Source organism: Quercus robur, chromosome 12, assembly GCF_932294415.1.
Source record: "Quercus robur chromosome 12, dhQueRobu3.1, whole genome shotgun sequence".
NCBI lineage: Eukaryota > Viridiplantae > Streptophyta > Magnoliopsida > Fagales > Fagaceae > Quercus > Quercus robur.
In genome coordinates, this window is record NC_065545.1 from 7,003,241 (window position 1) to 7,030,680 (window position 27,440).

Genomic DNA, 27,440 nt, shown 5'->3' on the forward strand with positions numbered 1-27,440 from the left:
AGATCAACATGTTATGCACTTGGTTTGCTTGATGATGATAAAGAGTGGCACGAAGCTTTGAATCATGCATCGTACTGGGCTTCAGGAAAACAACTACGAGAACTTTTTGTCACAATGTTGATTTTTTGTGAGGTTGCAGATCCATATAAATTATGGATTTCAAATTGGCAGTTGTTATCTGAGGACATTCTGCATCGTCAAAGAATAGTTTTACGATATGATAACCTACATCTTGATGACTCACAATTACAGAACTACGCACTATGTGAAATTGAACAGATTTTGGTAAAGAGTGGTAGGTCTTTGCATGAATTTGAGTCAATACCATATCCAAATACATTACTTCTCAGACAAAGTAACAATAGAGTATTACAAGAAGAATTGGATTATGATAGAAACTCTTTGGCAGCAAAACATATTAAACTTTTTCCTGTTCTTAATACTGATCAAAGAAAGGTATATGATGAAGTAATTTATTCTGTTTCAGAGAATAAAGTGGCTTCTTTTTTGTTTATGGACATGGAGCAATTGGAAAGACTTACCTTTGGAAAACCATTATATGCCGATTGCGCTCAGAAGGGAAGATAGTCATTGCAATTGCAACATCTGGAATTGCTGCATTATTGTTGCCTGGAGGGAGAACAGCTCATTAAAGATTTCAAATACCAATAAATGTAACAGATAGTTCAACTTGCGGTATTAAACAAGGTTCACAAATTGCAGAACTTATGACAAAAGCAAGTCTTATAATTTGGGATGAAGCTCCTATGGCACACCGAAATTGTTTTGAAGCTGTTGATCGGTCATTAAAAGATATATTACGTTTTTCTAACCCAAATAGTGAGGAAACACCTTTTGGAGGAAAAACTATTGTTTTTGGTGGTGATTTCAGACAAATATTACCAGTGGTATCAAAAGCACGAAGAGTACAAATAGTTGAAGCATCAATTAATAAGTCATCATTATGGAACAGTTGCAAAGTTTTCATTTTGACAATAAATATGAGGTTGAAACAAAACCCAGGTGATACTACAGCAAGGGAATTTGCTGAATGGATGATGAAAATTGGGGATGGTGAACTTAGTAATAGTGAAGGTGAAGCATTGATTGAAATACCGCATGATTTACTAATTCAGCCTGCTGCTCATCCTTTCGATGATATTGTAAAAGCTACCTATCCTGATTTCGATACAAAATTCAATGATTCTAAGTATTTAGAAGAGAGAGCAATTTTAGCTCCAACGAATGAAGTGGTAGAAGACATAAATGATTACATGATTGATCTTATTAATGTTGATGAAGAGACATATCTTAGTGCAGATTCATTATATAAAGCTTCAAGCAATATTCTAGACCAAGATGTCATGTATCCAATAGAGTTTCTCAATTCATTAAAGTTCCCTGGTATTCCAAACCATAAACTCAAATTGAAAGTAGGTCTGCCAATAATGTTACTTCGAAATTTAAACCCAAGTAATGGACTTTGTAATGGTACTAGACTTTTAGTCACTCAATTATCAAAATGGGTTTTGGAAGCTCAAATAATATCAGGAACTCATATTGGAGAAAAAGTGTGTATTCCAAGAATATTCTTAGCCCCTTCTGATTCCAAATGGCCCTTTGTACTGAAAAGAAGGCAGTTTCCAGTATCTGTTTGCTTTGCTATGAGAATTAATAAGAGCCAAGGTCAATTTCTGCAACGTGTTGGACTTTATTTAGATAGACCAATTTTCAGTCATGGACAATTATATGTTGCCGTATCCAGAGTTACAAGTAAAGATGGTCTTAGGATACTCATTGTAGAAAATGATAATGGTGATCATTTTCATACAAAAAATATTGTCTACAAAGAAATATTTGATAATTTGCCTAAAGGTAAAACATACTGTAGTTGCACGATTTTCCTGGCCCAACTTATGTTGATTAGGCCTTGGCCCAAAGCGCAACCCACAATAAATATTTGTAGAGGATGGGTCAAAGAACTTGGCCTCAGTCAACTTGTTTGGTTTTATGCATGGACAATATTGTTTGCCAAAGGAAAATAAAAACACTAGAATGGATCTTTCTCAAGCCTGATTTTATTTTATTTTTGTTCCTGATACAACTCTCCCGTCCCCTTCTTTGAGGGACTCCACTACATTATATATTTCTCTTCTTTTCATCTCAACCTTACACCTGTTAACCATCCAAGCATCCACTTGAGCACCTGTCCCATCAGACGCCCTCATCAGTCCCTTTGTGAGTTGCAGAGGCCAAGGCGGTACTGTTCAGGAGTCTTTTCCTCATTAATGCGGCCAAGAGGGTGGTTAGGGCGCAATTAATGTGGTGGTAGCCTTCCGTGAGATATTTTGGATTTAATTCATTTTATATGTTGGGAAGATGAGCTGAAATGGCTGGGAAAGTTCCTCGTCTGGGCTTCGTGATGTCCGAGGAGGAGTTACTCCTCGGACAGGTTTCCTTGGCGCTATTGGGGTTGAATAACGCTTCATATGAGGCTTCTCTTTGGACAGGACGCTCCTCGGACGGGCCTGAGTTTGGAATAGCCCATCATTTTTGGGCCGGGCCCCACAATAGCCCCTCAAAACTCCGGTTTTTACCTCCCTCCGAGGGGAAAAGCGGGGTTTTGATGTTTGCGAGTGGATGGAAATGAGGAGATTGTGGGGCGCGCGTGCGGACCGTTACTTTTGACGCGTTACAATTTACGAGGTGTGGCCATTAACTTTTGGAGGCGTTATGTTCCCTTCATCCAACGGCTTGGCGTGGATCGAACGGCCATCGTTTTTTCCCGTATTTTTAGGCAGGGATGATCTTTTCTCTCTCCTCCCGGCTATATAAGACGTCAGAGGGGTTCAGTTTCTTCTTTCATCTGCATTTCACAAACCTCAAAAGACTCCAGAGAACTCCATCGAATCCCAGAGATATACGAACACTTGCGTCCGTTACGCCGCCGTAGCCGTTTTTGTGAAGCGTTTCGTCCCAGAGAGATTTCCAGGCGTCCCCTTGAGCATTTTGTGAAGGTACTAGTACATTTCACTTTTCTCTCCGTTTCAATTCCCTCCTCGGACTTTACTTTTCTTCGTGGTCTCTACTTTCATTTCCCCCTTTCAGTTCAGATGGGTAGATTCGAAAAATTAGTAAAAACTCCAGCCGCTATGGAGGCCTTTAGGGCTAAATATCACATTCCCCCTGGGGTTAGGCTGCGGTACTATCCTCTGGAAGGAGTATTGACAGATAGAGTTGTGGGAGAAGTCGTTATCCCCATGATTGCTTTCATAGAGGGAGGGATGACACTTCCCATGCGTAGGATCACAAGGGAATACCTGTTCAACCATAGGTTGACGCCGTATCAATGTGCCCCGAACATGTTCAAGATACTAGGCTGTGTAGATGTCTTAAACGAGCGGATGAATCTAGGCCTTACTTGGCACGATGTGGCTTATCTGTACGAATGTCGCCGCCTCGGGGATGATGGGTATTATCTTAAATCCCGGAACGAGGACGTTAGGTTGATCTCTTGTCTTCCAGTTTCCAATAAGACCGTGAAGAATGACTTCCTCATTGCTTCTGGGGAGTGGTTCGACGGTATTCATTGTCCAACTCGGGCAGGAAACCCAGGTGCGGCGCTTTTAGGATTGATCCTTTTTGGGGAAAGGATTTAGTGTTGAGGGGTTATTTTTCTTGCTTTCTATGTAATTGGAAAATTTCATGGTCTAACCTCACTTTTCTTGGTTTATTTGCAGACAAAAGTCACGTTGCTCCTCGGATTAACTTTGTGAACGTGTCGACGTTGAACTATCTCCTTAGATCGGAGATTTACGTTGCCCAAGATGGACAGTTGCGTGCGGCCCATCTGGTTCTGGGTTACCAACCTCTGAGCAGCGCTTTTCAGGCAGTCGGTCACGCTATAAGGGCTGGCAGTCCGAGGTTGGCTAGAATTGACGTGTCCCAGGACGGATTCCTAGCTGACCACGATTTGCCACCAGTTGTGTTGCCAGGTGTCAGAAATCCCTACTTAGCAGAGCAGCTACCTCCGGTGAACGAGCTTGGCGCTGCTGCTTTGGTTGAAGAAGAGGCTGAATCATCTCGTCTTTCCCTTGAGGAAGAGATAGATAAGTTTTATTTCGAGGAGGAAATTCAGCAAAACCCCTTGGTGGAGCTTTCTAATCCCGAAGCAGAGCAGGACCAACATTCCGCAGTTGGTATTCCCTCAATCGTTATCTGCTCGGACGATACTTCAGACGAAGAGGTAGAGCCCATGGCAGGAAAGGGAAAGACTCTAAAGGAGCTGATGTCCTCCCGAGGGAAAGGTCAGTCCTCAAAGGTTCAGTCATCGAAGGGACCAAGTCCATCAAAGGTCAAAACCCTTCCCCCTGTGGTCCCTTTGGGCGTCTCGGACCCTGGCCTTAAGGTTAATCCGGACCTGAAGAAGAAGAGGCCGGTTGACACTCCTGAGGAAGGTGAGGTGACTGCCCAGCCGACCAAGCAGCAAAAGACTACGAGGGCGCCAAGGAGCAGAAGGGGTAACTCCTCGGAGAGCCGGGATGAGGAGAACCTTGCTGATGGTCGCACCTCCCCTCGTGCATGGAACCCCAAGCTGGAGCTGGATGGGGTTGCCATCTCCTACAATGCTTCGGTCCGAGAGTATAACCGAGGCCGGGCAGGGTACGTGGCAGATGCCTTAGAGCAACCCTTACTCCTTCCTCGGGACATGGAGGCCTATAGGCGATTCTCTCAGCCCGAGCTCTTCCTATCCCTAAAAAGGGATCTCGCGTTGGTAAGTAATCCTTTTACTGTTTTATCAATTTATTTACCCCCGTTAGATTTCTTTTTCAAAGCAACCTTGTTTCGTTCGCAGATTACTCAGCAGGTGTTCGTGGCTGATGAGTTTTGCCACGATAGCCGTAGTCGGGTTGAGGCTGAGACCTAGGCTCGGGCGGAAATGGAGAAAGCCTTGGAGTCCCTCAAGCACAAGCACCTTAAACTCACGGACGAGTTCAAGGTGTCGGAGAACCGGCGCAAAAGTGCAGAGGCTGGTTTAAAGAGTGCTGAAGCCCAGGCGGAGGACCAGCGCAAAGATCTGTACACGACGCAGCTTAACCTCGTTACCGAGAGGCAAGCAGTGCAGGATCTCAAGATTGCCCTGCAAAAAGTAGAGGATGAGCTGAGGCGGGTAAAGGAGAAGGCCCAGCTGATCCGAGAGGCTACGGAGGCCGAGAAGAATGCTGCTCGCCAGCTCGGGGCTGAAGAGACGGAGGCCAGGTTGTCTGAGGAGATTCCCGAGGTATGCAGGGAGTACTGCGGCATTTCATGGGCGCATGCTCTCGACGCTGCAGGAGTTCCTGCGGATTCGGAACTAAGACTACCCGAGAGCATCTTCTATCCTCGGGAGATCCGTGCGAATCGTGAAGACGCTCAAGTGGCTTCAGAGCAGGAACTGGCGGTGCTTGATGCCGTCATTGTGCCTGATATGGCGGAGGATCCCGCCGCAGACTCTACCATCGAGGTTCCTCCTCCTCAGCCCGAGCAGAAAGAAGATCCTCCTGCTCAAGCTTAGCCTTTTAGGCCTTCAATCCCTGTGAATAGTTTTTATTTTTTGTTTTACTTTATTTTATTTTATTTTATTTTATATATATTTTTTTTAAATGATAGTTATCCTACTTTTCCCTTTTTTGTAAGGACCTCTCTTTCTAATGTACTCGGAATATTAATATAAAATGTTCGTTTTGTTTACTACGGATGTGCGTTAGTAGTGCTCTTTTTTATTTCAAACATTTGCAACAATGTAGACACAGGTTATTAGTCAAAACAAAAATGGGTTTTTGGCGCTGCGCATTTGATGATTGCGATGGTACTAAACTGCGCGTACGCATTAAAATGATTTCCTTTAAGTAATAATCTTCCAATCTATCACAAGTAATAATTTCCCCAAAAGTCTGTGGTCCGAGGAGCCAGGCAGGACTTAGGTTCTGTTTAAAACTATGAACTGTCATGAGTAATAATTTCCCCAAAAGTCTGTGGTCCGAGAAGCCATGCAGGACTTAGGTTTTGTTTAAAACTTATAAATAGTTGGCTTAAGTATTAATTTCCCCTGAGTCTGTGGTCCGAGGAGCCATGCAGGACTTAGGTTCTGTTTAAAACTTATAAATAGTTGGCTTAAGTATTAATTTCCCCTGAGTCTATGGTCCGAGGAGCCATGCAGGACTTAGGTTCTGTTTAAAACTTATAAATAGTTGTAATGTAGACTGGCAAACGGCGAATAGTCATAAAAGAAAACGTATGCTAAGCCATTCTTATTAATAATAATACCTCCTGAGGTTATTTACATTCCAAGGTCGAGGTACAGCTTTTTCATCCAAATCTTCTAGGTAGTAGGCGCCTATTCCGGCCACGGATATGACACGGTATGGTCCCTCCCAATTGGGCCCCAACTTGCCCCAAGAGGGGTTCTTTGCGCTGCCAAGAATCTTCCTCATCACGAGATCACCTGGACCCAGAGGCCGCAATTTGACGTTAGCATCGTACCCTTGTCTCAGCTTCTGGTGATAGTAGGCCATGTGAATTGTAGCCTTTTCCCTTCTTTCCTCGGCTAAGTCCAGACTTCTTCCTAGCAACTCATCGTTATCGCTTGGTGTAAACGAGCTAGACCTCAACGTGGGGAAGTTGTTCTCGATCGGAAGCACGGTTTCAGCCCCATAAGTCATTGAGAAGGGGGTTTCACTGGTTGAACGCCGCGGCGTTGTCCGATAGGTCCACAAGACGTGCGGTAGTTCTTCTACCCATCTCCCCTTTGACTCATCCAGTCTTTTCTTCAATCCGTTCACTATGACCTTGTTTACGGCCTCGACTTGCCCATTTCCTTGGGGGTATGCAGGGGTGGAATATCGATTAATGATCCCGAATTCACGGCAATACTCCCTAAAATTCTTGCTGTCAAACTGAAGACCATTGTCGGAAATGAGTGTTCTCGGAGTTCCGAAGCGGGTGATAATGTTCTTCCAGATGAATTTCTGGGCGTCCACATCCCTGATGTTGGCCAAAGGTTCAGCCTCCACCCATTTAGTGAAGTAATCGGTTCCGACTATTATGTATCGCTTGTTCCCCGTAGCCTTGGGGAAAGGCCCGACAATATCAAGACCCCATTGCGCGAACGGCCATGGACTGGAGAGTGGGTTGAGAACCCCTCCGGGTTGGTGGATATTCGGGGCGAATCTTTGGCACTGATCGCACTTCTTAGCGTATTCCTGGGCCTGTCTCTGCATGTTCGGCCACCAGTAACCTTGGGTGAGTGCCCTGTGCGCCAGCGATCTTCCTCCGGTGTGACTTCCACATACTCCCTCATGCAACTCCTCAAGAAGAGACTCGGACTCTTCCGGATGTACGCAGAGTAAGTACGGTCCCGAGTAGGAGCGCCGATAAAGTTTGCGGTCCTCTGATAGCCAAAAACGAGGAGCATTTCTACGTATCTTCTCGGCTTCTAGTTTTTCTTCTGGTAGGATATCGTCTTGGAGGAAATTCCTTATGGGGTCCATCCAACTGGGGCTCTGTCTAATCTGATGGACTTGGGTCGGGTTTCCGCTGATGGGACTGGCCTTGACTAGATCTTCAACTAGGATCATTCGTGGCAAATTACGTGCCGAGGACGTGGCAAGAGTGGCCAGCGAGTCTGCATGAGTGTTTACGCTCCTGGAGATATGCGTTAGACTGAAGGATTCAAAACTCGACTGTAGCCGTCTGACTTGTCCCAGATACTCTTGCATCCTGGTATCTCGAGCTTCGAGCTCTCCCATCACTTGTCCGACCACTAATCTGGAGTCCGAGAAGGCTTCTATTACTCTTCCACCCAATCTTTGAACCATTGCCATTCCCTGAAGTAAGGCTTCGTATTCAACTTCATTGTTCGTAGCCGAGAACCCGAGTCTCAATGATTTTTCAATGACAGCGCCGTCTGGCGATATTAAAACTATCCCAACTCCTGATCCTCTCTAGTTGGCCACGCCATCCACGGAGACCTTCCAATGCATGGTCTCCCCGGCTGATACTGCGCCAACCAGCTTTCCACCCAGGTCTTTCTTCTCGGTCATCGTTTCTATAGAGGGCTCAGCAAACTCTGCTACTAAGTCTGCGAGGACCTGTCCTTTGACGGAGGGTCTGGGCATATATTTAATATCAAAAGCCCCCAATAGAGCACTCCACATGGCGATCCTTCCTGTGTAGTCAGCGCTTCGAAGCACGGCTCGAAGGGGAAGCTGAGTCAGAACGATGACCGTATGCGCCTGAAAGTAATGAGGAAGCTTCCGGGTTGCATGCACTATCACCAGAATTGCCTTTTCTAAAGGTAGGTATCGCACCTCGGCCTCATGCAGTGACTTGCTCACATAGTACACCGGTCGCTGCACCCCATTATCATCCCGTATCAGTACCAGGCTTACGGCGTGGGGAGCTATGGCGATGTAGGCAAACAGCAGCTCGTCTGCCTCCGGACTGGACATGATGGGTGGTCGGGACAGGTAGTCCTTAAGCTGCTGGAAAGCCTGAACGCAATCCTCCGACCATTTGAACTCTTTCCATTTGTTTATCAGGAGGTAAAAAGGCCGACATTGATCCGCTGATCGCGATATGAACCGGTTTAATGCCGCAATCATGCCAGTGAGCTTCTGCACCTCCTTCGGGTTCCGAGGAGTCTGTAGACTGTTAATGGCTTTGATTTGGTCGGGACTTACTTCTATTCCCCTATGGGTGACCATGTATCCTAGGAATTTCCCAGATCCGACCCCGAATGAACATTTGGAGGTATTCAGCCGCAACCGGTGCTCCCTCAAGATAGCGAAGACTGTTCCAAGGTCTTTTACGTGCTCGGACACCCTTTTACTCTTCACAACCATATCGTCTATATACACCTCAATGATCTTGCCCAGTTGTGGCTCGAACATCCGAGTCATCATCTTTTGGTAGGTTGAGCCCGCGTTCTTTAGCCCGAATGGCATCACCTTATAATGATAATTTCCGATGGGCGTCATGAAGGCCGTTTTCTCTTGGTCCTCTAGCACAAGGGGTATCTGATGATAGCCCTGGAAGGCGTCCAGGAAGCTCATTCGAGGGTGCCCCACGGTTGCATCCACCAATCGATCGATTTTAGGTAGAGGGAATGGGTCCTTGGGGCACGCCTTGTTCAGGTCCGTGAAGTCCACGCAGACCCTCCACTTCCCCGTCTTCTTCCTTACCACCACTGTGTTCGCCAACCATTCAGGATAAAAGACCTCTTTGATAGCCCCTACTCTTTTCAACTTTGCCACCTCGTCTCTTACGGCACTAGCGTGTTCCTTTGAAGGGCGTCGGGGTGGCTGCTTCCTCGGAGTGGAAGAGGGGTTGACGTTCAGGTGGTGACAGATGAGGCCGGGATCAACTCCTGGGGCATCGTAGGCGTCCCAAGCGAATACGTCGACATTTTCTCTGAGAAATCTGACCAGTTCCTCCTTTTCTTGAGAGGGCAATTCAGAGCCGACCTGAAAGAACTTCTCCGGGTCATTGCTGACAACAACCTTATCTAAACCTTCACACCTTATCTCCTCGGCCAGCCCCTCGTCTTGCTTTGCCGAGGAGGTTGGTTGCTATAAGCTCTTTGGGACCGAGGACTCGTCCAAGGGCCGATGTAAAATGGCGGCCACCACACACTTCCTGGCCAAGGCCTGGTCTCCTCGGATCTCTTCCACTCGTCCTCTAGATGGGTATTTTACTTTTTGGTGAAGTGTGGAGGTCACGGCCTCTAGGCTGTAGATCCATGGCCTTGCAACTATCGCGGTGTAGGGTGAATAAGCGTCGACCACGATAAAATTCACCTCCACCACTTCCGCCCCAGTCTGTACGGGCAGTCGGATTTGCCCCTTTGGCGTAACAATCTTCCCCTCGAAGCTGAGAAGGGGGGAGTCATAAGCTGTCAAATCTTCCGGCTTCAAGTTCAGCCCCTTGTATAGGTCGGGGTACATTATCTCCACCGCACTTCCAGAGTCTACTAACACCCTTTTCACATCGAAACCCCCAATCCGCAAGGTGACCACCAAGGCATCATCGTGAGGTTGGATTGTTCCTCTCTTATCCTCATCCGAGAATCCCAGTATCAAAGAGCTTCCCTTTTTTAACTTTTTGGGCTCCCTTTGCCTGCCCTCGGAGGGAAGGCGATCCATGGCTAATACCCTGGGGATGGGTGGCCCAGTTCTTCCCGGTGCAGCGAGGATGACATGTATCGTCCCGGTGGGGGGTTTTAAAGACACGTCCCTTCGAGGTTCTTGTGTCGCTTGGCCGGGATGGCCGCTCGATGGGTGCAGCAGGTGACGTAGCTTTCCTTCTCGGACCAATTGATCCAGGTGATTCCACAGATTCCTGCAGTCCTCAGTAGTATGCCCGTGGTCCTGATGATAGTGGCAATACAAGTTCTGATTACGTCTGGCAGGGTCTCCAGCCATCTTTCTCGGCCATCTGAAATAGGGTTCATCCCTTACTTTCTCCAGTACTTGTTGTACCGGCTCTCTGAATACGGCATTCACTGTTTGCGGGTTGCTCTGCCCAGCCTGTCGCGGGAAATCTCTCCTCGGTTGACCAGGATTGTGACGTTCCGTCCTGAAGTCATTTGCTTTAAGGGGGATAACCTTCTCCTTTCCCTTTCCTTGCAGCTGATCCTCCTCCACTCTTTTGTACTTGTCGATCCTATCCATTAGCTGTTGGACGTCAGTAACTGGTTTTCCGGTGAGGGATTTCCTTAAGCCATGCTCGGTGGGGAGGCCGCTTTTGAACGTGCTGATAGCAACATTATCATGGTTGTCATCTAAATCGTTATACACCTCCCAATACCTATCCGAGTATGCTTTCAGGGTTTCCCCTTCGTGCATGGATAAGGACAGTAGCGAACTGAGAGGTCGGGGGACTCCGGTGTTTGTAATAAAACGGGAGCAAAAAGCTTGAGTGAGCTGCTTGTAGGAGCCTACGGAGTTTGTCTTCAGGCTGTTGAACCATCTCATTGCCATTGATCCCAAGCTGGATGGGAAGATCTTGCACATTAGGGCTTCGTTTTGCGAATAGATCGCCATTTTTTGGTTGAACTGACTCACGTGCTCTACCGGGTCTGTTTTGCCGGTATAGATGGCGAATACCGGTTGGTTGAAGTGTCTTGGCAGCTTAGCCCCTTCGATTCTGTTCGTGAAGGGTGACCTTGAGACCTGATCCAACGCCTTCTTCATGGCGTCGCTCCCCGAACCTTTGCTGGATGGGCTCTCATACTTTCGTACTGGGCGTGGTTCCTTTTCGTAAGAAAAGGTCTCACTTGGGGGGTCCTTGACCTTCGTCTGTAACTCATGTCCTCCACATTAGAAGACTCGCCTGAGTCAGAGGGAGATCGTCTTCGCTGTACACGTCGTAACTTCCTTTTTAAGTCATCTATCTCTCGCTGCATGGCCTGGTGACTATTTCGCCTCTGAGACACATGACTTCCTGTCTGAGTGTGACTCTGGCTCGTCCGGATAGTATGCACACTTCCCTCACGATTCCCCCTGCCGCCTGGGTTGGTTGGGTTATTTTGCCTCTGGGACTCGGCGGGTCGTGTCCTTTGGGAGTTAGCTTGGTGAGGATCCTCCTGGTGCGGATCTAGTTCTGCCATGCTCGACCGTTGCACTAGCTGATGCCTTAGCTCTTCCCACAGACGGCGCCAATTGTAGTTGCACGATTTTCCTGGCCTAACTTATGTTGATTAGGCCTTAGCCCAAAACGCAACCCACAATAAATATTTGTAGAGGATGGGTCAAAGAACTTGGCCTCAGTCAACTTGTTTGGTTTTATGCATGGACAATATTGTTTGCCAAAGGAAAATAAAAACACCAGAATGGATCTTTCTCAAGCCTGATTTTATTTCTTTTTTGTTCCTGATACAACTCTTCCGTCCCCTTCTTTGAGGGACTCCACTACATTATATATTTCTTTTCTTTTCATCTCAACCTTACACCTGTTAACCATCCAAGCATCCACTTGAGCACCTGTCCCATCAGACGCCCTCACCAGTCCCTTTGTGAGTTGCAGAGGCCAAGGCGATACTGTTCAGGAGTCTTTTCCTCATTAATGCGGCCAAGAGGGTGGTTAGGGCGCAATTAATGTGGTGGTAGCCTTCCGTGAGATATTTTGGATTTAATTCATTTTATATGTTGGGAAGATGAGCTGAAATGGCTGGGAAAGTTCCTCGTCTGGGCTTCGTGATGTCCGAGGAGGAGTTACTCCTCGGACAGGTTTCCTTGGCGCTATTGGGGTTGAATAACGCTTCATATGAGGCTTCTCTTTGGACAGGACGCTCCTCGGACGGGCCTGAGTTTGGAATAGCCCATCATTTTTGGGCCGGGCCCCACACATACTATTTATTAATATTATTTCAAGTTTTTGATAATGTAAACTAGATTGTCACTTATATTGTAAACAGTAGGTTTTTCTCCACTGTTATATATAAACTTTACTAATGTTTAAAATGTTCTAATATTACAGATTCATATCGCAACGAAGTACAAAACTTTGAAGCAAATATCAGTGAATGTGAGATGCAGTTAACGTAGCAAACAACCATGATCTGACCAATATTGCTATGATCTTGGTTGACTGATAGGTAAGTTTTTAAATTTTTTTTAAACAAAAAATAATATTTTAAAAAAAATGGATACAGAAATCTAAATTTTTTTTTCATATCTGCATCTTCAACTTACAGAACTATTTTGTTTAATTAACTTATACATTCCTAACATTTTCTTTCACATAAGTATTTTTAATTGTTTCCAGGGAACATTATATGTTTATAATTCTTTCTTCGGTCTTATGTGGTTAAACATCAAGGGGAAATTGATCACATCTTATTGTAGATGAGAGTTAATGCTAGGAATATTACAATTCTGTATTGGCAAAAAACTGTGAATTTTGGTCAAACAAAATTTTTTTAGACTCTACAGTATGTTACTTCCCATTTAGCATCATAGTCTAAATGTAAAAAGGTATCCTTTGCAAGAAAAACTTATATCTGCTGTAATACAATGCTTGAAAGGATTATATTAAACATTTCAAATTTAATAAGAGATCTTAGATTTAGTAGTAACAAGAAGAGTACTGATAATGGAAAAATCTTAAGAGTAAAAGAAGAAAATGAACTAATTCATTTATTCTTACTTCATGCAGAACATGTTGGTTTATCTCTCTTCTATGTATTGCACCTAACTTCTATGCTTTTGGTTGGGAGGATAAAGGACTTCACAATATTGACCTTAGAGACTCCAGGTAACTGGCCTTCAACTAATTCTGTTTATATATAAGTGTCTATTTAAAGTTTTCATCTTAAGTCTCAAATTGTATTGAGATGACTCTGATAACCCCAAACAAAAACATACATGCTAAATAGCCACCATTTATTCCAAAGTGTTTGTCTAATAAAAACTCTCCTTATCGCTGCTTAGTTATCTAAAACAATTGATTGAATGAAATAATTATGCCAAGCCTTTGTAACACTAGCATGGTAGTATAGCCAAACACAATTTGAGTTCAATTCCTGCCATGTATAAGAAAGATAATTGATCAATTAATAACCCCACAAACGAAGTCATACATGCAAATTAGCCACCATTTATTCAAAATGCTTACCACCATACATATTTAACAAAAGCAAGTATTCATAGAAAGATATCCATGAATATTCTTAGGCTCATATGATCTGATTGTCACTGACCCTTATTATCAATAGAGAAACAGCTAATAACATTGTGCCAATCATTGTTTAGAATGTCTGAAATACCTTTCTTGGCCACTTAGCTAGCAAAGATAAGTGTAGTATATGCCTTTTTTATGTTTGGAATGGGGAGAAATGGATGAGAGAAGAGGAAAGGGAAGGGAGGGAAGGGCGGCTGACATATACTAATATTCCAAATATACATTAAAACACTTTAATTGGCACAAGGTTAAGAGCTGTTTTTTTATTAGTAGCAATGCCAGGACCAACTACCTCTTCCATGTTGATATCTTCCTCTTTCATCCCATAGGGTAGTTTCCAATGGAAACAATATAAAAGATTTGCAAGTGCAAGCTCAATTGCAGTTGTTGCCATGGCTAGAGTTTGGACTGTAATTTACTTCTTATCAATTATTATATTACTGTTTCAACTTAACAGAATTTGTATTGCTTTTTATATTTCTTTGGATTGATTGGGCAAAATAATTTGATACCATTTGATTTCCTGCTTATTACACTTTCCTTTTTTTTTTTTGGCATCCCATTGATCTTAAGGTTCATTTTTTTTTAATAGGAGACTCATTAACTGCCAGTTTGTACTTGCTGCCATCCTAGCAAAAATTGGAGTTTCAGCCCATTTTACTTATTAGTGAAAATGAACCAATGACTTACTGCTTACTATTGAAGGGGAGACGGAGCGCTAAAAAAAAAGAAAGCATTATCATTATTTCAAACTGTTTTTCATCCTACCTGATCTACTGTTTTTGAAGAGGGTTTAAAATTGTAAAACTTTGAAATCTGTAAGTGTAATGTATTTTTGTTGTTGTAACTTTATGGTTGCTGGTAGGTGAATTTTCATTTATAAAACAATGAATGTAATTACTATTAAATTGTCAGAAATTGTTTGTAATTCATTTAGTAGATCATGTTTGGTTGGAGCACACCTCTTTTTCTTTAAGTTTCATACTGTAAAATACTTTCAAAGATTGTATGTGCAGCAGCCAATGTGGCATGACCACAAAACTGAAGCTGCACAGGGGCATCAAACATTTGATTGTTTTATATATACTTCTTTTAATTTGCTAAAAATTCTACTGCACCAATAAAATAAATGAACCTGTAGGCCACGAGCATTTGCTTTGGCAACAAGATCTGTCACTTTCATTCAAATAGTGGTTATGCTACCTAATTAAATAAAAAATTGCCTAACATCTCTACTATAATACCAGTCCTGTACTTATGGCTAGCAACATGATTCACGCTTAAAAACTAAATGTTTTACAAGTTATTTGTCATGTTAAACAACAAATTATTGAAGTTAATCTGCTTGCCAACAACAAAGTAAATTGGATTTTCAGAACGAAATCAAAGAACAAACTTGATTGCTTTAGTCTTTCTTTTGACATATATATACTTTTTTTATCTATATTACAACCAACTATTGAAACCTTTTTCTTTTGCTGCAATTGTTTAAATCTCAGCTATGAAAACAAGCTTCAGTAAAAAGTGAAGAGAATAGAAGTAATATGATTCTTGAATGGATTAAATAATAAATAAACTTTCTATTAATCTACCAATCAAACCTAAAATACATGAAAATATAAACTAAGAATAGATGTTTAGCAACATGTGTTGTCACTAAAACTCACAATCGATCCCATTCTTCTTAAAGGGAATTATAAAGTTTCTTGTTCTAACGTACCAGCCTCTTATATCTTGGGGGTAAGAATTTCTTTTTGAAGTTGGCTTTGGTAAATGCAAGTTGAGTGCATATTTATATGAAATTATTTTTCTCCGTTTAGTAATCAAAAGAAACTCATAAAAACAAATGCTAATTGTTTCTTCTTCTTCCTTTGAGAGTGATTAGGATAGGGGAAGCATTATGATGAAATTTGCAGATTTGATTGATGAACATGCAGAAGAATTAGCGGCTTTAGATACCATTGATGCTGGGAAATTGTTTAGTGAAGGCAAGGCTGGTATTCCCCATTCAGCAAACATGCTACGATACTATGCTGGTGCAGCAGATAAAATTCATAGGGAGGTCTTGAAAATGTCACGAGAATTTCATGCCTATACATTGCGTGAGCCAATTGGTATTGTAGGACACATCATTCCCTGGAATTTCCCAACCTCTGTGTTCTTAACGAAGGTTAGCCCAGCCTTAGCCGCTGGCTGCACCATGGTCATCAAGCCCGCTGAGGAAACACCACTCTCGGCTCTCTATTATGCTCATCTTTCAAAGCTGGTATATGCTCCTATAAATTAATCACTTTTCATGGTTCTAAAGAATATGAACACAAAAAAGATAGTGTAACAAAACAATTCTTGAAAAATTAGGATACAACACTGTGAGCTATAACAATTAATAAATTAATATAATTAGGTATATTTTATTTATTTATAGGCCTATTTATGTTTATTTATAAACTTTTGAAATAAATAATAGATTATCAAAATCTTTAAAATGCGCCTAAAATCAATGAGACTACGGTAGTCTTTTATTTTCTTTCTTAACAAATAATAACAATTTTCTTCTCATTAAAAATAATAATAGTACTACCTTTCTTGGCTAAGGCTGGTATCCCTGATGGAGTACTAAATGTTGTAACGGGTTTTGGACCAACTGCTGGTGCAGCCATAAGCTCTCATATGGACATTGATGCGGTAATTTGAAATCACAAAAATTACATTCAATAAGGCCATTGTCTATTCCCAAATCAGATAACTGCCAAATACACATAAATCTCAGAATTAAAATTCCAAATAAATTCTTATTGTGGATATATAACAATACCCAATTTCTCATGTGGATAGGTCCATACCTTAACCTAAAAAAGCCCAACCCATTTTATCTAATAACCATGAGATCTATAAAGTTACATGGGACAATCATATACAATTAAAGCCAATCCCAAGCCCAGCCTCACTCAAGGGAAAAAAATGTTAATGATTGCATGATATACTTACTCTTACTGAAGTAAAATAAGCCTCAGATAAGAATTATATTTGGGCCCGTTCGGATAAATTGATCAAGCCCAAAGTAGAAGAATAACTCATTCAAGGTGCGACAACATAAAAATCTTCAACCAGTATACTTATTCGGCCAAATACAAATACACAAACACAAATAAAGAATCCCTCCCTCAATTATTTCAACCGCCATTCCTTCACTGCAATAGCAAACTATTCAGAAGACTTCTCTGTAACAACAAACGATTAAAAAGGTGAGCATGCTTTCTTTCTATTCAATTACTGTTCCAAATTGATTATAACTGTTCACAGATCATTTTCCCACTATTGAGTTTAATTTTCTAGGGTTCTTTTATTTCAATCAAAAAACATGAGTTCCAATTTTCTCCTTTTTTATTATTATTATTTTTTTCCATTTAAGAGTTTTTCCTTAAGATTTCATTTTTCTTTTCTCATTGTCTTTTCTTTTCTGTTTTGCTGCATTACTCAATAAATATTAGATTTGGATACCATTTTCGCTATTTTTCCATTTTTTTTTCAATCTCTTGAAATCTTTTTCTTCAATTGTTGTAATAATTAAATATTGTTTTTGTTTTAAAGATTTTTATTACGAATTTCAAACTGAAACATTTAAATAGCCTAAAAGTTAGATTGTCACTTATGTTGCAAATGACAGATTTTACTCCATAATTATATATAAATTTAACTGATGTTTAAATTATGCAGATAATACAAATTCAAAAGAATATGGAGAACAGAAATTTGTAGCAGATATTGAGAGACAAAGATAACTCAAAAGTGAAAGTTAGACTATGAAACACGGGTGCGTTTCGGGACTCAGGTGCGGGTGTGGGTACTGGTGTGAGACTTGGCAATTTTTGAAAAAGGTGGGTGCGGGTGCGGCAGGACTTGACGATTAAAAAATTATTAAAAATATTTTTATTTGTATTTTTTTACTAAGCATACTTTTTTATATAATAATAATAATAATAATAATAATAAAAAAGTTGTTGACACTTGAATTATTGGCAGAGGTATTAAAATAGATGAAGCTTCTCATAAATAATAAATAAATAAAAAGATGTGACTTAGCTCAAAAATAAAATAAATGATTTAAAAAAGAAAAAAAAAGTAAAAAGTAAGAAGAAAAGAAAAAAAAAAAAAGGTGTAGTTGTGGCTCTCATGTGTTTGGTCAGAGAGGCGTGAGAGCCACACTTTTTTATCTCCTGGGATAGTAATAAGAAACAGAGCTCTTCAAAAAGGAAAAGAAAAAAGGAAACAGAACAGTGAGTTATGAAGAAGAACGCAACGCTGCGAAAAAAAAGGAAGAAGAAGACAAAGAAGCAAAAAAGAAGAAGAAGAAGAAGAAGAAAGGGATTAAGCCAGTGAAGACGGTGTATCAAATCCACTGGTATTTTCAGTTTTAAAATTTTTTTTTTCTTCTTACCGGCCGATTTCCTTTTTCCGGCCGAAACACACCAATATTCGGCCGATACGGCCCGAGTCGGCCCGATTTGAGCCGCGTCGGCGCGAGTCGGAGAATCCACGTGGCAGGACGCGGCACGGATGCGCGGTCAGCGGCGTCCCTCCCGTGTCGCCGCGTCCTGCCAAGTCGGACGCGGGTGCGGCTCCTCTGGAGTCGCGTCCGTGCATTCCAGAAGTTAGAGTTTTACGAATGTGGGATGCAATTAATATAGCAAACAACAATGATCTGATTAGCCTCGATATGATATTGGTTGACAAAGGGGTAATTTCATAATTGAAACCCTTTTAGAATAATTTTTACTAATCTTTCTTCATTAAAACTTGAAACCAGTCAATGTAAATTGGTTGTTATGTACTATTGTTATTGATTAAAGGAGAATTCATTTGAAATGTTCGTAGGGAACATTGATACATGCAAGCATCAGAAAGAGTCTTGCTCAAAGTTTTCTTCCACAACTAATTGAAGGGAGTATATATACAATTACAAATTTCTTAGTAGAAGAATATAAAGGGAACTGTCGTCCAGTACATAACGATCTCAAAATACTTTTTAATTCAACAACTTCAGTCACAAAATTCAAAGGATTTAACCATTCAATACCTCAGTTCCAATTTGAATTTGCTGATTATGGAACAATAGCTTCCCGTTGTTATAACACAACTTACTAAACTGGTAATTTTAATTATTTTATAAGCCAAGCATCTACTTTTACAGAGCTAAAAAATAATGCAATTCATATCTTAATACTGACTTTTATTTTAAAAAAGAAAATGTGCTCTTACTAGATGTGATTGGCATATTGGACTACATTGGAGCCATTGAGGAGATCCAAACAAGAGGGCGTCCAACAAAGATAAGAAACATTCAACTGTTGTTAGAAGAGTAAGATATATATACATTTTTTTAAACTTATATGTTATAATTTTTAAATAACTCAAATTTACATATAAACAACTTCAAGAACAAATCTGTTCAAACAACTTTGTGGGGAAATACTGCACAACAAATAGATGATGATTTCTACAAAACAAATAAAGGGCCATTCATAGTAATAGTCACTTCAACTATAGTGAAAACTTTCAGAGGTAACAATTGATTAACTCATTTATCAAATATGTAATATTTATGTATCTATAATGCTTATAAATTTTATATCTTTTTTATAGGTCAATATCAGCTATCATCCACTTTTGCAACAAAGCTGTACATAAATTTAGACATTCCAGAAGTTGCAGAAATGAGAAACAAGTAAGTACTATTACACTTTTTCTTTACAAGAGTGTACCTACTTAGCGATATTCTTTAAACGATAGATATATACAAATAGAAACTGTTCTGTTACTGTTTTTATGAGTTATACATAATTTTTTATTAGATACAGCACAAAAGACATAAACATAAAAGATATACTGCCAAAGGGACTCCCTAAAATTCAAGATGCAGAAATGGCCTTACATAATAAAAAAACAGTTGCTGAAATAAAGAATTTGGAATGGAACTCAGAGACAAAGGTATCAAATATATTCTTACATCATGAATTTATCGTAATTAGTAACTGTCTATGTGTTTTATAATGAAATATAATTCTATAAACTGATTAATCTTTGTATTATAGAACTTGATGGTAACATGCAATGCCAAAATCATTAATATCAACAACAAATATGGATGGTATTATGTTGCATGTTTTATATGCAAGACGAAAGTGAAACAAGTCAAAGGAGTTCTATGGTGTGAACGTTGTAAAAATGAGCCAAAATTTGTGATCCCAAGGTAATTAAAAAAAAAAATTTTGATTTGTAAATTCTAAAACACACACAAATTATATATAACATTCTATTAACAACTTTGTATCTAAAACAGCTATAGAATACAAGTCCAAGTACAAGATGAAATCGGATCAACCACATTCATATTGTTTGACAAAGGAGCAGAGAAAATTATTTCTAAAACTGCAAAAGAACTTGCAGAGATGCAAGAAGAGGTAATTTCATATATAAATGTCAGCCCTATATATTTATTTTCTGAAAACTGAAGTTTTAATACTTTCTTACCAATGTTGCATGTATATTTATATATATTGCTAATTGAATGATACTTTGTTTATACAGATGTTGAAATTAGATGAGAATACTTTACCAAAAGAGATTCAAAAAATAATTGGCAATGAATATTTGTTCCAACTGCATCTTGATGAATATAATTTGAAGTATGGAAAAGAAAATTACACGGTCTCAAAAATTTTGGAGATGGAAGTTTTACATAAGCAAAAAGACTCAAGTAAAGTTGAAGAACATCAAGTGATTGAAACATACTTCAACTTGCTTACTATATGATTCAAACATTAGTCTACACATAATCTACTTTATATATCTAACTGATACATAACAATGCAAATTATTGCAGGAAACAATGGAGGAAATTGTAAGAAAATCAAGGAAGGACAAATGCATAGCCAATCAAAAAATAGAAATAGGAGAAACATCTGTTCAAAGACCTGAAAGAATGCCGCTCCAAATGCTTCAAAAACGTCAAAAAAGTACTAAGCAAATTGCTACAAAGAAGAAAAAAAACTGAACTCTATTATATATACTACCTTACTCTACGAGTCTTTATGTATTTCATAGTATTGTTAATTATTATTTTTTTTTGCCTTTAGAAGAGTAAACTGAATGTATTGAATAAAGCTGACAGATTACAACAGCGTTACTATAAAATGTAATTATATTTCACAATTTGGTATGTTAGACACTGTGATGGTCCCAAAATGGTTGATTTCAAAGTGTATAAGCTGAATGAAGAATGTTAAATAGATTTTCCCCTATTGTTCTGTTATTGTAAAGTAAAAAGTTATGTGTGTTCAGCTACTACATCTCTATCTTTTTGGTTACTTTAATTTTTCAACTAAGTCAATATAGTGTATATAATTGTACTGTGGCTGTTTGGATCAGTTATATATCTGCTTGAATACATCAAAATTTTCCTTATAATGTCAATTGTGCTATTTTTGCTTCTCAATTGCTTAATGGAACACTATGGAGTTTTACCTAAGAAATATAATAAGTTAAATAATTTCTCTTTCCATTTCTTTTCCTCTCTTCCTTTTTATTTTAAAAGAAATATAAAGATATCTAATTCTTACAAATTTATTACTTCTAATGAAACCATTTTTATAGCTATACACAGTAGAGTTGTAATGACTAAGAGTCTTAACAATGTATAATATATATTTAAAGCAATTACCTGTATTTTCTTATACGTATGAGATTTTAAATGATCCCGCGCATCGTGCGGGTTAAACACTAGTTCATATAAAAGAAGGAGAACATGAAGTAAACAAACTAATAAACAGTCAAACCTCTGACATCACTATTTCCCCTAAAGTGATCATGTGTAATGGCTTTGCCAAACGTGGTTTCCGAGTTGATAAGTCTTGAGAAACTTGTTTCATTGTTGGGCGAGATTGTGGAATGGTCTGTAAGCAAGCAATCGCAGTCTTTGCAATGGAGAGCACATCACTTGTAACTTGATTGGTAGGGAATGAAAGGCGTTGGTCCAACACATCGTTCAATGGAATATTATGGAATGTCAATGTCTCTGATGATGATGATAGAGATGAGATGAGATCTCCTGGATGCTTTCCCATGATTATTTCTAATGCCAACACTCCAAAGCTATACACATCGCACTTCTCACTAATTTCCATTGTGTATGCAAGCTCTGTTAGACAAAAAAAGATAAGAGGTCATAGTGATATGATTATATAGGTGATTAAGTCAAAACACTGCTTGAAGCAAATTATAAAAAGATATGTGTTATGAATATATTATGTTAGCACTAATATCTTATATTTTAAGTACTGCTCTTCATTTGTTAATTATTTGTTCAATTGATCATTGTAGTTGGACAAATGATTATTCCCATTTACAGTCTTTAATTTTACGAACGGGCTAAAAAAAATTAAGGACTAGTTTCCTTTATAATTTTATTATAGAATCAAAGTTATCCCACCAAGTAATTTTACATTTACTACATGATTCATTACAATCAACTTAAAAACTGACCTTTCTCTATAAATAAAAATAAAAAAAACACTGAATTGTCTGATTGTGAGGGTGCCATTTAATCATCTTCAGCATGAAACCTAAAGTGTGATTTTTTTTTTTTTAATTTTTTATTCGAGGGAATTAGGAATTTGAATAACCTTGAATGTCATGGATATACAAGAAGATACCAACTAGTTGAGTAACAAAACTCTTGACTATATATATACGATTTCTAAGACAAGATAAATTAGATCTTATGCCATTATAGAAAATGAAGCAAAATTTTATATGACATAAATTTGTATATAGTTCTATACATAATAAGTAAAAACAAAGGGTAGGGGAATGGAACAAACGGCCTTGGCAAAAAAGAAAAGAAAAGGCATAGATGTTATAATTTGGCAATTGGAAATTAGGTCTGGTGCCCCGGGTGGAAGTGTGTTACGTGACAGATGTCTTTTTAGGTCAAGCTTGGAAAATTGTTAATGGCATAAAATTTGACTTCTCCTTCTAATAGCTTTAACCATCCTCTAAGCTGAGCTAATTATATAACTTGGGATTTAAGCAGTTACTCGATTGACATTTTTAGTATCTAGGTGATTTGGTTACAAAAAAAATTTCAAAGAACATGGAATTCAGACATTTGACTACCCGGTTACTGTCGAACACCCCCGAAGTACCAATTTCTATGACATAGAAAACAACTAACTATAATTTGTTATTTTCATAGCCTGCAGATTAAAATGAAAAAAACAAACTTACCTGGGGCCATATACCCCATGGTGCCAGCAAGTGATGTCCAATTGGATGAATCAAGCTTCAAAAGTCTAGCAGTGCCAAAGTCAGAGATGTGAGCCACGCATTCCAGATCTAGCAAAACATTCTTGCTTGATATATCTCGATGAATTATAGGAAGCAAGCAATCATGATGCATATAAGATAAAGCATTTGCCACATCTTTGACAACACTGACCCTCTTGATCCAGTCAAATGCATTTGCTTGTTCTTCACTATTTAGTAACTGTATCAAGCTTCCTCCTTCCAAGTATTCATAAACCAAAAGTGAGTGTCGTGGATGTGAACAAAAACCGTATAGCTTCACAATGTTACGATGTCTTATTTCTGTTAAGGCATGAATCTCACTTGTGAAGGTTTTTTGATTTGATGTCTTGCCATTGGGTAGTGGGTGAAGTTTCTTCACAGCAACAACTTGACTTGTTGGCAACTCAGCTTTGTAAACACTTCCATGTCCTCCCACACCAATGCAATATTTGGAATCAAAATCCTCTGTAGCTTCAATGATGTTTTCATACACCATTTTCCCATCATAGCTCCATATTGCAAAAATATCATCATTTTGTATGCCTCCTGGCTTGTTTTTTGTTTTGCTCACTCTTTGGCGGCAAATATGTGTAGCTCCAAGAATGATAAATATTAGAAATAGACTAGCCAAAACAGGAATTAGAATTATTATCACAAATTTGTTGCGCCTTTTACCTGAAGGATTATGAATCATTTTTGGGCAAGCCTTCAAACTAGTAGCATTACCGCACAAGCCTTTATTATTTTGAAATGCTTTAAATGGAGCCTCGCGGAAGGCTTTAATATTGGGAATAGGACCTTCTAACTCATTGTAAGACATATCAATAGATGTCAAACTTGAACTATCATCAAAAGTGGATGGGATTGAACCAAAGAGATTATTGTGAGAGAGATTCAATGTTTCTAACCGTGGCAAGACTCCAAGTTGTTGTGGTATCTCTCCTATCAGCATATTCCAACTAAGATCAAGACTTTGAACAGATTGTATTCCACCTATTTCAGAAGGAATTCTTCCGTTGAGTGTATTTCTACTCAAATTGAGGAACACTAATTCTGAGCACTCTCCAAGTTGTTTAGGGATCAAACCACTTAGATTGTTTAATGCTAGGTTCAAAACTATGACATGGGATAACATTCCAATTTCCAAAGCAATGTTACCAGAAAGTTGGTTATTGCTCAATAGAAGTTTGAGCAATAACTTCAAACGCCCAAATTCCTTTGGAATCTTCCCTGTTAGATGATTTGATGACAGGTCAAGCTCATGTAGTTGACTTGCCTCACTGAGCTCAGGTGGTATACTACCAGAGATCTTATTGTTGGAGAGTTTCAGACTAGTCAAATTATGACACTGCCCCCAGTTTGATGAAAGCTCACCATATAGGTTATTGTCACTCAAATCAATATAGTTCAAGTTTGGGTAAATTCCAAAGTCTTCAGTTATATTTCCTATTAGTTGGTTTTCATCAAGCCTAACTCTGACTAGGCTAGTGCAGTTTTTCAAGCTTTTTGGGATAGTGCCTGTAAAATGGTTATTTGAGGCCCCAAATTTTTCAAGTGGTCCAGCTTGGCATACACGTTGAGGTAAATGGCCGGTAAAATTGTTATCGGCTAGTTGCAAATTTTTGATATTGGTGAGATTGTTTATTTCAAGTGGAAGGGAACCAATTAGGTTGTTATTTATCAAAACTAATGAGGTGAGCTTGGTCAAATTTCCAATTGTGGTTGGAATTGATCCAGAAAGCTCGTTGTTAAAAAGCTCGAGGCGAGACAAGCTGGCCATCTCTCCAATAGTGGTTGGAATTGATCCAGAAAGCTTATTATCAAAAAGATAAAGCATAGACAAGTTGGTCATATTTCCAATAGACGTTGGAATTGATCCAGAAAGCTTATTGTCTGGAAGATTAAGTATAGACAAGTTGGTCATATTTCCGATAGAGGTTGGAATTGTTCCAGAAAGCTTATTGGATAAAAGATTAAGTATAGACAAGTTGGTCATATTTCCAATAGAGGTTGGAATTGTTCCAGAAAGTTCGTTGTTGAAAAGGCTAAGCTGAGACAAGTTCGTCATCTTTCCTATGGAAGCAGGGATCTCTCCAGAGAGATTATTAAATAATAGTTGAACTATAATAAGATGCCTAAGCAATCCTATTTCCTCAGGAATGGAACCAGAAATATGATTGTCATAAAGGTAAAGATATTGTAAGTTGCTCAAGTTTCCTATTGAAGCAGGGATTGCACCAGTGAGAAAACTACTCGACAAATCAAGTTCAATGAGGGATGTCATCATTCCAATTTCCTGAGGTATGGAACCGGATAGAGCGTTTCCATGAAGGTATAGATGGACTACGTTGTGCAACTTCCCGATTTCATGAGGAAGAGATCCAGAAAAGATGTTGTTATATAGGTAAAGGCGGGATAAATTGCCCAAGTTTCCTATAGAAGTAGGTATGGAACCATTGAGATCATTTTCGTTTAAAGCAAAGACTTGAAGACTTGTCAACAAGCCTATCTCTGGTGGAATACTTCCAAAGAGTTGATTGCCAGAAAAATCTAGATAGGAGAGTCTGGAAAGGTTACAAACGCTTGAAGTAATAGTTCCAGAAAGAGCATTGTTAGCCAACTCAAGATGGGTGAGTTTGGAAAGGTTACCAATCAAGTCAGGAATAGTTCCATAAAGCGAGTTTTTTGATAGATTAATAGTGAGGATGTTGGGGAAGGATGAGAAACTGAGGTTGGAAAGCGTACCTATTAATCCAAAACTCGAAAGGTGTAGACCAGTGAGACTTCCCGACTCATCGCAGACAATTCCAACCCATTTGCATGGGTTGCCTCCACCACCCCAAGAAGATAGGAGAGATTGGCTTTGGTTGTCAAGACTGGCTTTCCATTTAAGAAGAGCTTCTGTTTCCTTCCATTCATTTCCTACTTCATCTCTAGCAGCAGCAGTTGCAGCCACAAAAGAAGTTGATGAGGAGGAAGCAAAAGCAGCAAAATGGAATAAGGAAATCAACACGACTGCAAGGCTAAACAAGACTCCGAAGACTGTGGATAGCTTTTTATCTAATAAGGTTGCCATTAGTTTAGTTGTTATAGACTTCAGAGAGACGTAATTGGTTTCTGGGTGGTTGAAGATTTTGGCTGAAAGCACATGGAATTTATATAGGAAATGAAATCTTATGCTTTGTATCCCCTCCCATGTGAAAACAGAAAATCTTTGGAATCTCCCTAAAATTTGCCCTTCTTAGGGGTTTGAAAATTGATAGGATATTGAGTACGTCATGGCATTTCTATGCTCACACCTTTCGAAATCTTTTTCAACCTTTCCCTTCCTATGGGTTGGGCCTCACAACCCCTTTTTTTATTAAATTAAAATAAAATAATAAAATCGCATCAATTCAAACAAGGACGTTCGGTATAAAACATAATTTGTAATTTATTCTTTTTGAAACTGAGATCTGTTTAATAAGTAATATTTGAATAAGTTGTACATTTAAAAAATACTTTTTTTTGGGTCAAAGAATTCAACTAAAAATATTAGGCTCCGCTTATTTTAATGAAAAATTTTATGTGAAAATAGTTTTCTATATTTCTAATATTTTGGTAGTATCATAAAGGAAAAATAAAATAAAATAAAGAAAAGAACAAAAGTAAAAGAAAACTATCTTTTAATTAAAAAAAAGAGTAATAAGTTGTTCTCCAAAAACTTCAGTTTGAATGGGACTTAGAGTGAATTTGCAAATGGATAACGAGCCATCCATAGAAAGTAACCCAAGCCACTCTATCCTCCAAAAGTTCTGTTTAGTGAGTGAGTTGTTTTAACATTCCCCCTTCTGAAATGATCATCCGATTGAATGCAAATGGCTAAAACTTTTTTTTTTTTTTTTTTGATAGGGCAAGTGGCTAATTACTAGTACTACGAAAAGAATTGTTGGAGAGTCAATTGAACACATCAAGAAATGATAATTATCTGAACAGTTTAATTAACTTTAAAGTCTTCGTAATGGTAAGACTTCGGAAAATTACTTGAGCACATCACACTTTAGTAAACATCGGAATAATATATTAGTATATGAATTCTTTGCAGTTCTTTTTTTTTTTTTTTTTTTCTCAAAAAAAAAAAAAAAAAAAGGAATTCTTTGCAGTTCGTAGTGGTTGACCTTGACATCGGTCTTTCACCGGCAAGCAGGATATTTAGTAATGAAAAATAAATAAATAACAATAAACAGAAAAGAAAATATTATTATTTTTCATTGCAATTGTTTAGTTGGAACTTGGAAAGATTAAAAAACAAGTAAATAGATGGTAAAAGTATTATTATTATTTTTTTATAAAAATACAAAAAATAATGTGAGGAAAGAAAATAATTTTTTTTTAGA

At 39.0% G+C, this 27,440-nt stretch overlaps 3 protein-coding genes across 3 annotated transcripts; 2 read left to right on the top strand and 1 right to left on the bottom strand.

The window, feature by feature from the left end:
* The first annotated feature begins 728 nt into the window (after positions 1 to 728).
* Positions 729 to 4,927, top strand: LOC126708072 (uncharacterized). The gene is made up of 3 exons (XM_050407894.1): positions 729 to 1,875; positions 3,741 to 3,853; positions 4,856 to 4,927. The coding sequence occupies exons 1-3, from the start codon at positions 729 to 731 to the stop codon at positions 4,925 to 4,927; spliced, it is 1,332 nt and encodes a 443-aa protein (XP_050263851.1).
* Positions 4,928 to 15,622: 10,695 nt separating this feature from the next.
* On the top strand, positions 15,623 to 19,973 carry LOC126708073 (aldehyde dehydrogenase 1-like). Its single transcript, XM_050407895.1, has 6 exons — positions 15,623 to 15,985; positions 16,315 to 16,404; positions 19,158 to 19,281; positions 19,363 to 19,444; positions 19,572 to 19,707; positions 19,812 to 19,973. Exons 1-6 carry the CDS (start codon positions 15,623 to 15,625, stop codon positions 19,971 to 19,973), a joined length of 957 nt encoding a protein of 318 aa, XP_050263852.1.
* Positions 19,974 to 21,548: 1,575 nt separating this feature from the next.
* Positions 21,549 to 26,140, bottom strand: LOC126708074 (probable leucine-rich repeat receptor-like protein kinase At1g35710). The gene is made up of 3 exons (XM_050407896.1): positions 25,457 to 26,140; positions 23,005 to 25,384; positions 21,549 to 21,916 (listed from the first exon to the last, which is right to left on the bottom strand). The coding sequence occupies exons 1-3, from the start codon at positions 26,138 to 26,140 to the stop codon at positions 21,549 to 21,551; spliced, it is 3,432 nt and encodes a 1,143-aa protein (XP_050263853.1).
* Positions 26,141 to 27,440: the final 1,300 nt, after the last annotated feature.

Excerpts from the sequence above, each read along its gene's own strand:
- LOC126708073 (XM_050407895.1), top strand. The coding sequence starts at position 15,623 with ATGAAATTTGCAGATTTGATTGATGAACATGCAGAAGAATTAGCGGCT. Across the intron at positions 15,986-16,314 it reads ATGCTCATCTTTCAAAGCTG|GCTGGTATCCCTGATGGAGT; the intron begins GTATATGCTCCT and ends TTCTTGGCTAAG. Across the intron at positions 19,445-19,571 it reads GTTGCAGAAATGAGAAACAA|ATACAGCACAAAAGACATAA; the intron begins GTAAGTACTATT and ends ATTTTTTATTAG.
- LOC126708074 (XM_050407896.1), bottom strand. The coding sequence starts at position 26,140 with ATGGCAACCTTATTAGATAAAAAGCTATCCACAGTCTTCGGAGTCTTG. Across the intron at positions 25,385-25,456 it reads GCCTTTACCTATATAACAAC|GCTCTATCCGGTTCCATACC; the intron begins ATCTTTTCTGGA and ends CTTCATGGAAAC. Across the intron at positions 21,917-23,004 it reads CATGGGGTATATGGCCCCAG|AGCTTGCATACACAATGGAA; the intron begins GTAAGTTTGTTT and ends TTTGTCTAACAG.
- LOC126708072 (XM_050407894.1), top strand. The coding sequence starts at position 729 with ATGACAAAAGCAAGTCTTATAATTTGGGATGAAGCTCCTATGGCACAC. Across the intron at positions 1,876-3,740 it reads ATTTGATAATTTGCCTAAAG|ACAAAAGTCACGTTGCTCCT; the intron begins GTAAAACATACT and ends GTTTATTTGCAG. Across the intron at positions 3,854-4,855 it reads AGTTGCGTGCGGCCCATCTG|ATTACTCAGCAGGTGTTCGT; the intron begins GTTCTGGGTTAC and ends TTTCGTTCGCAG.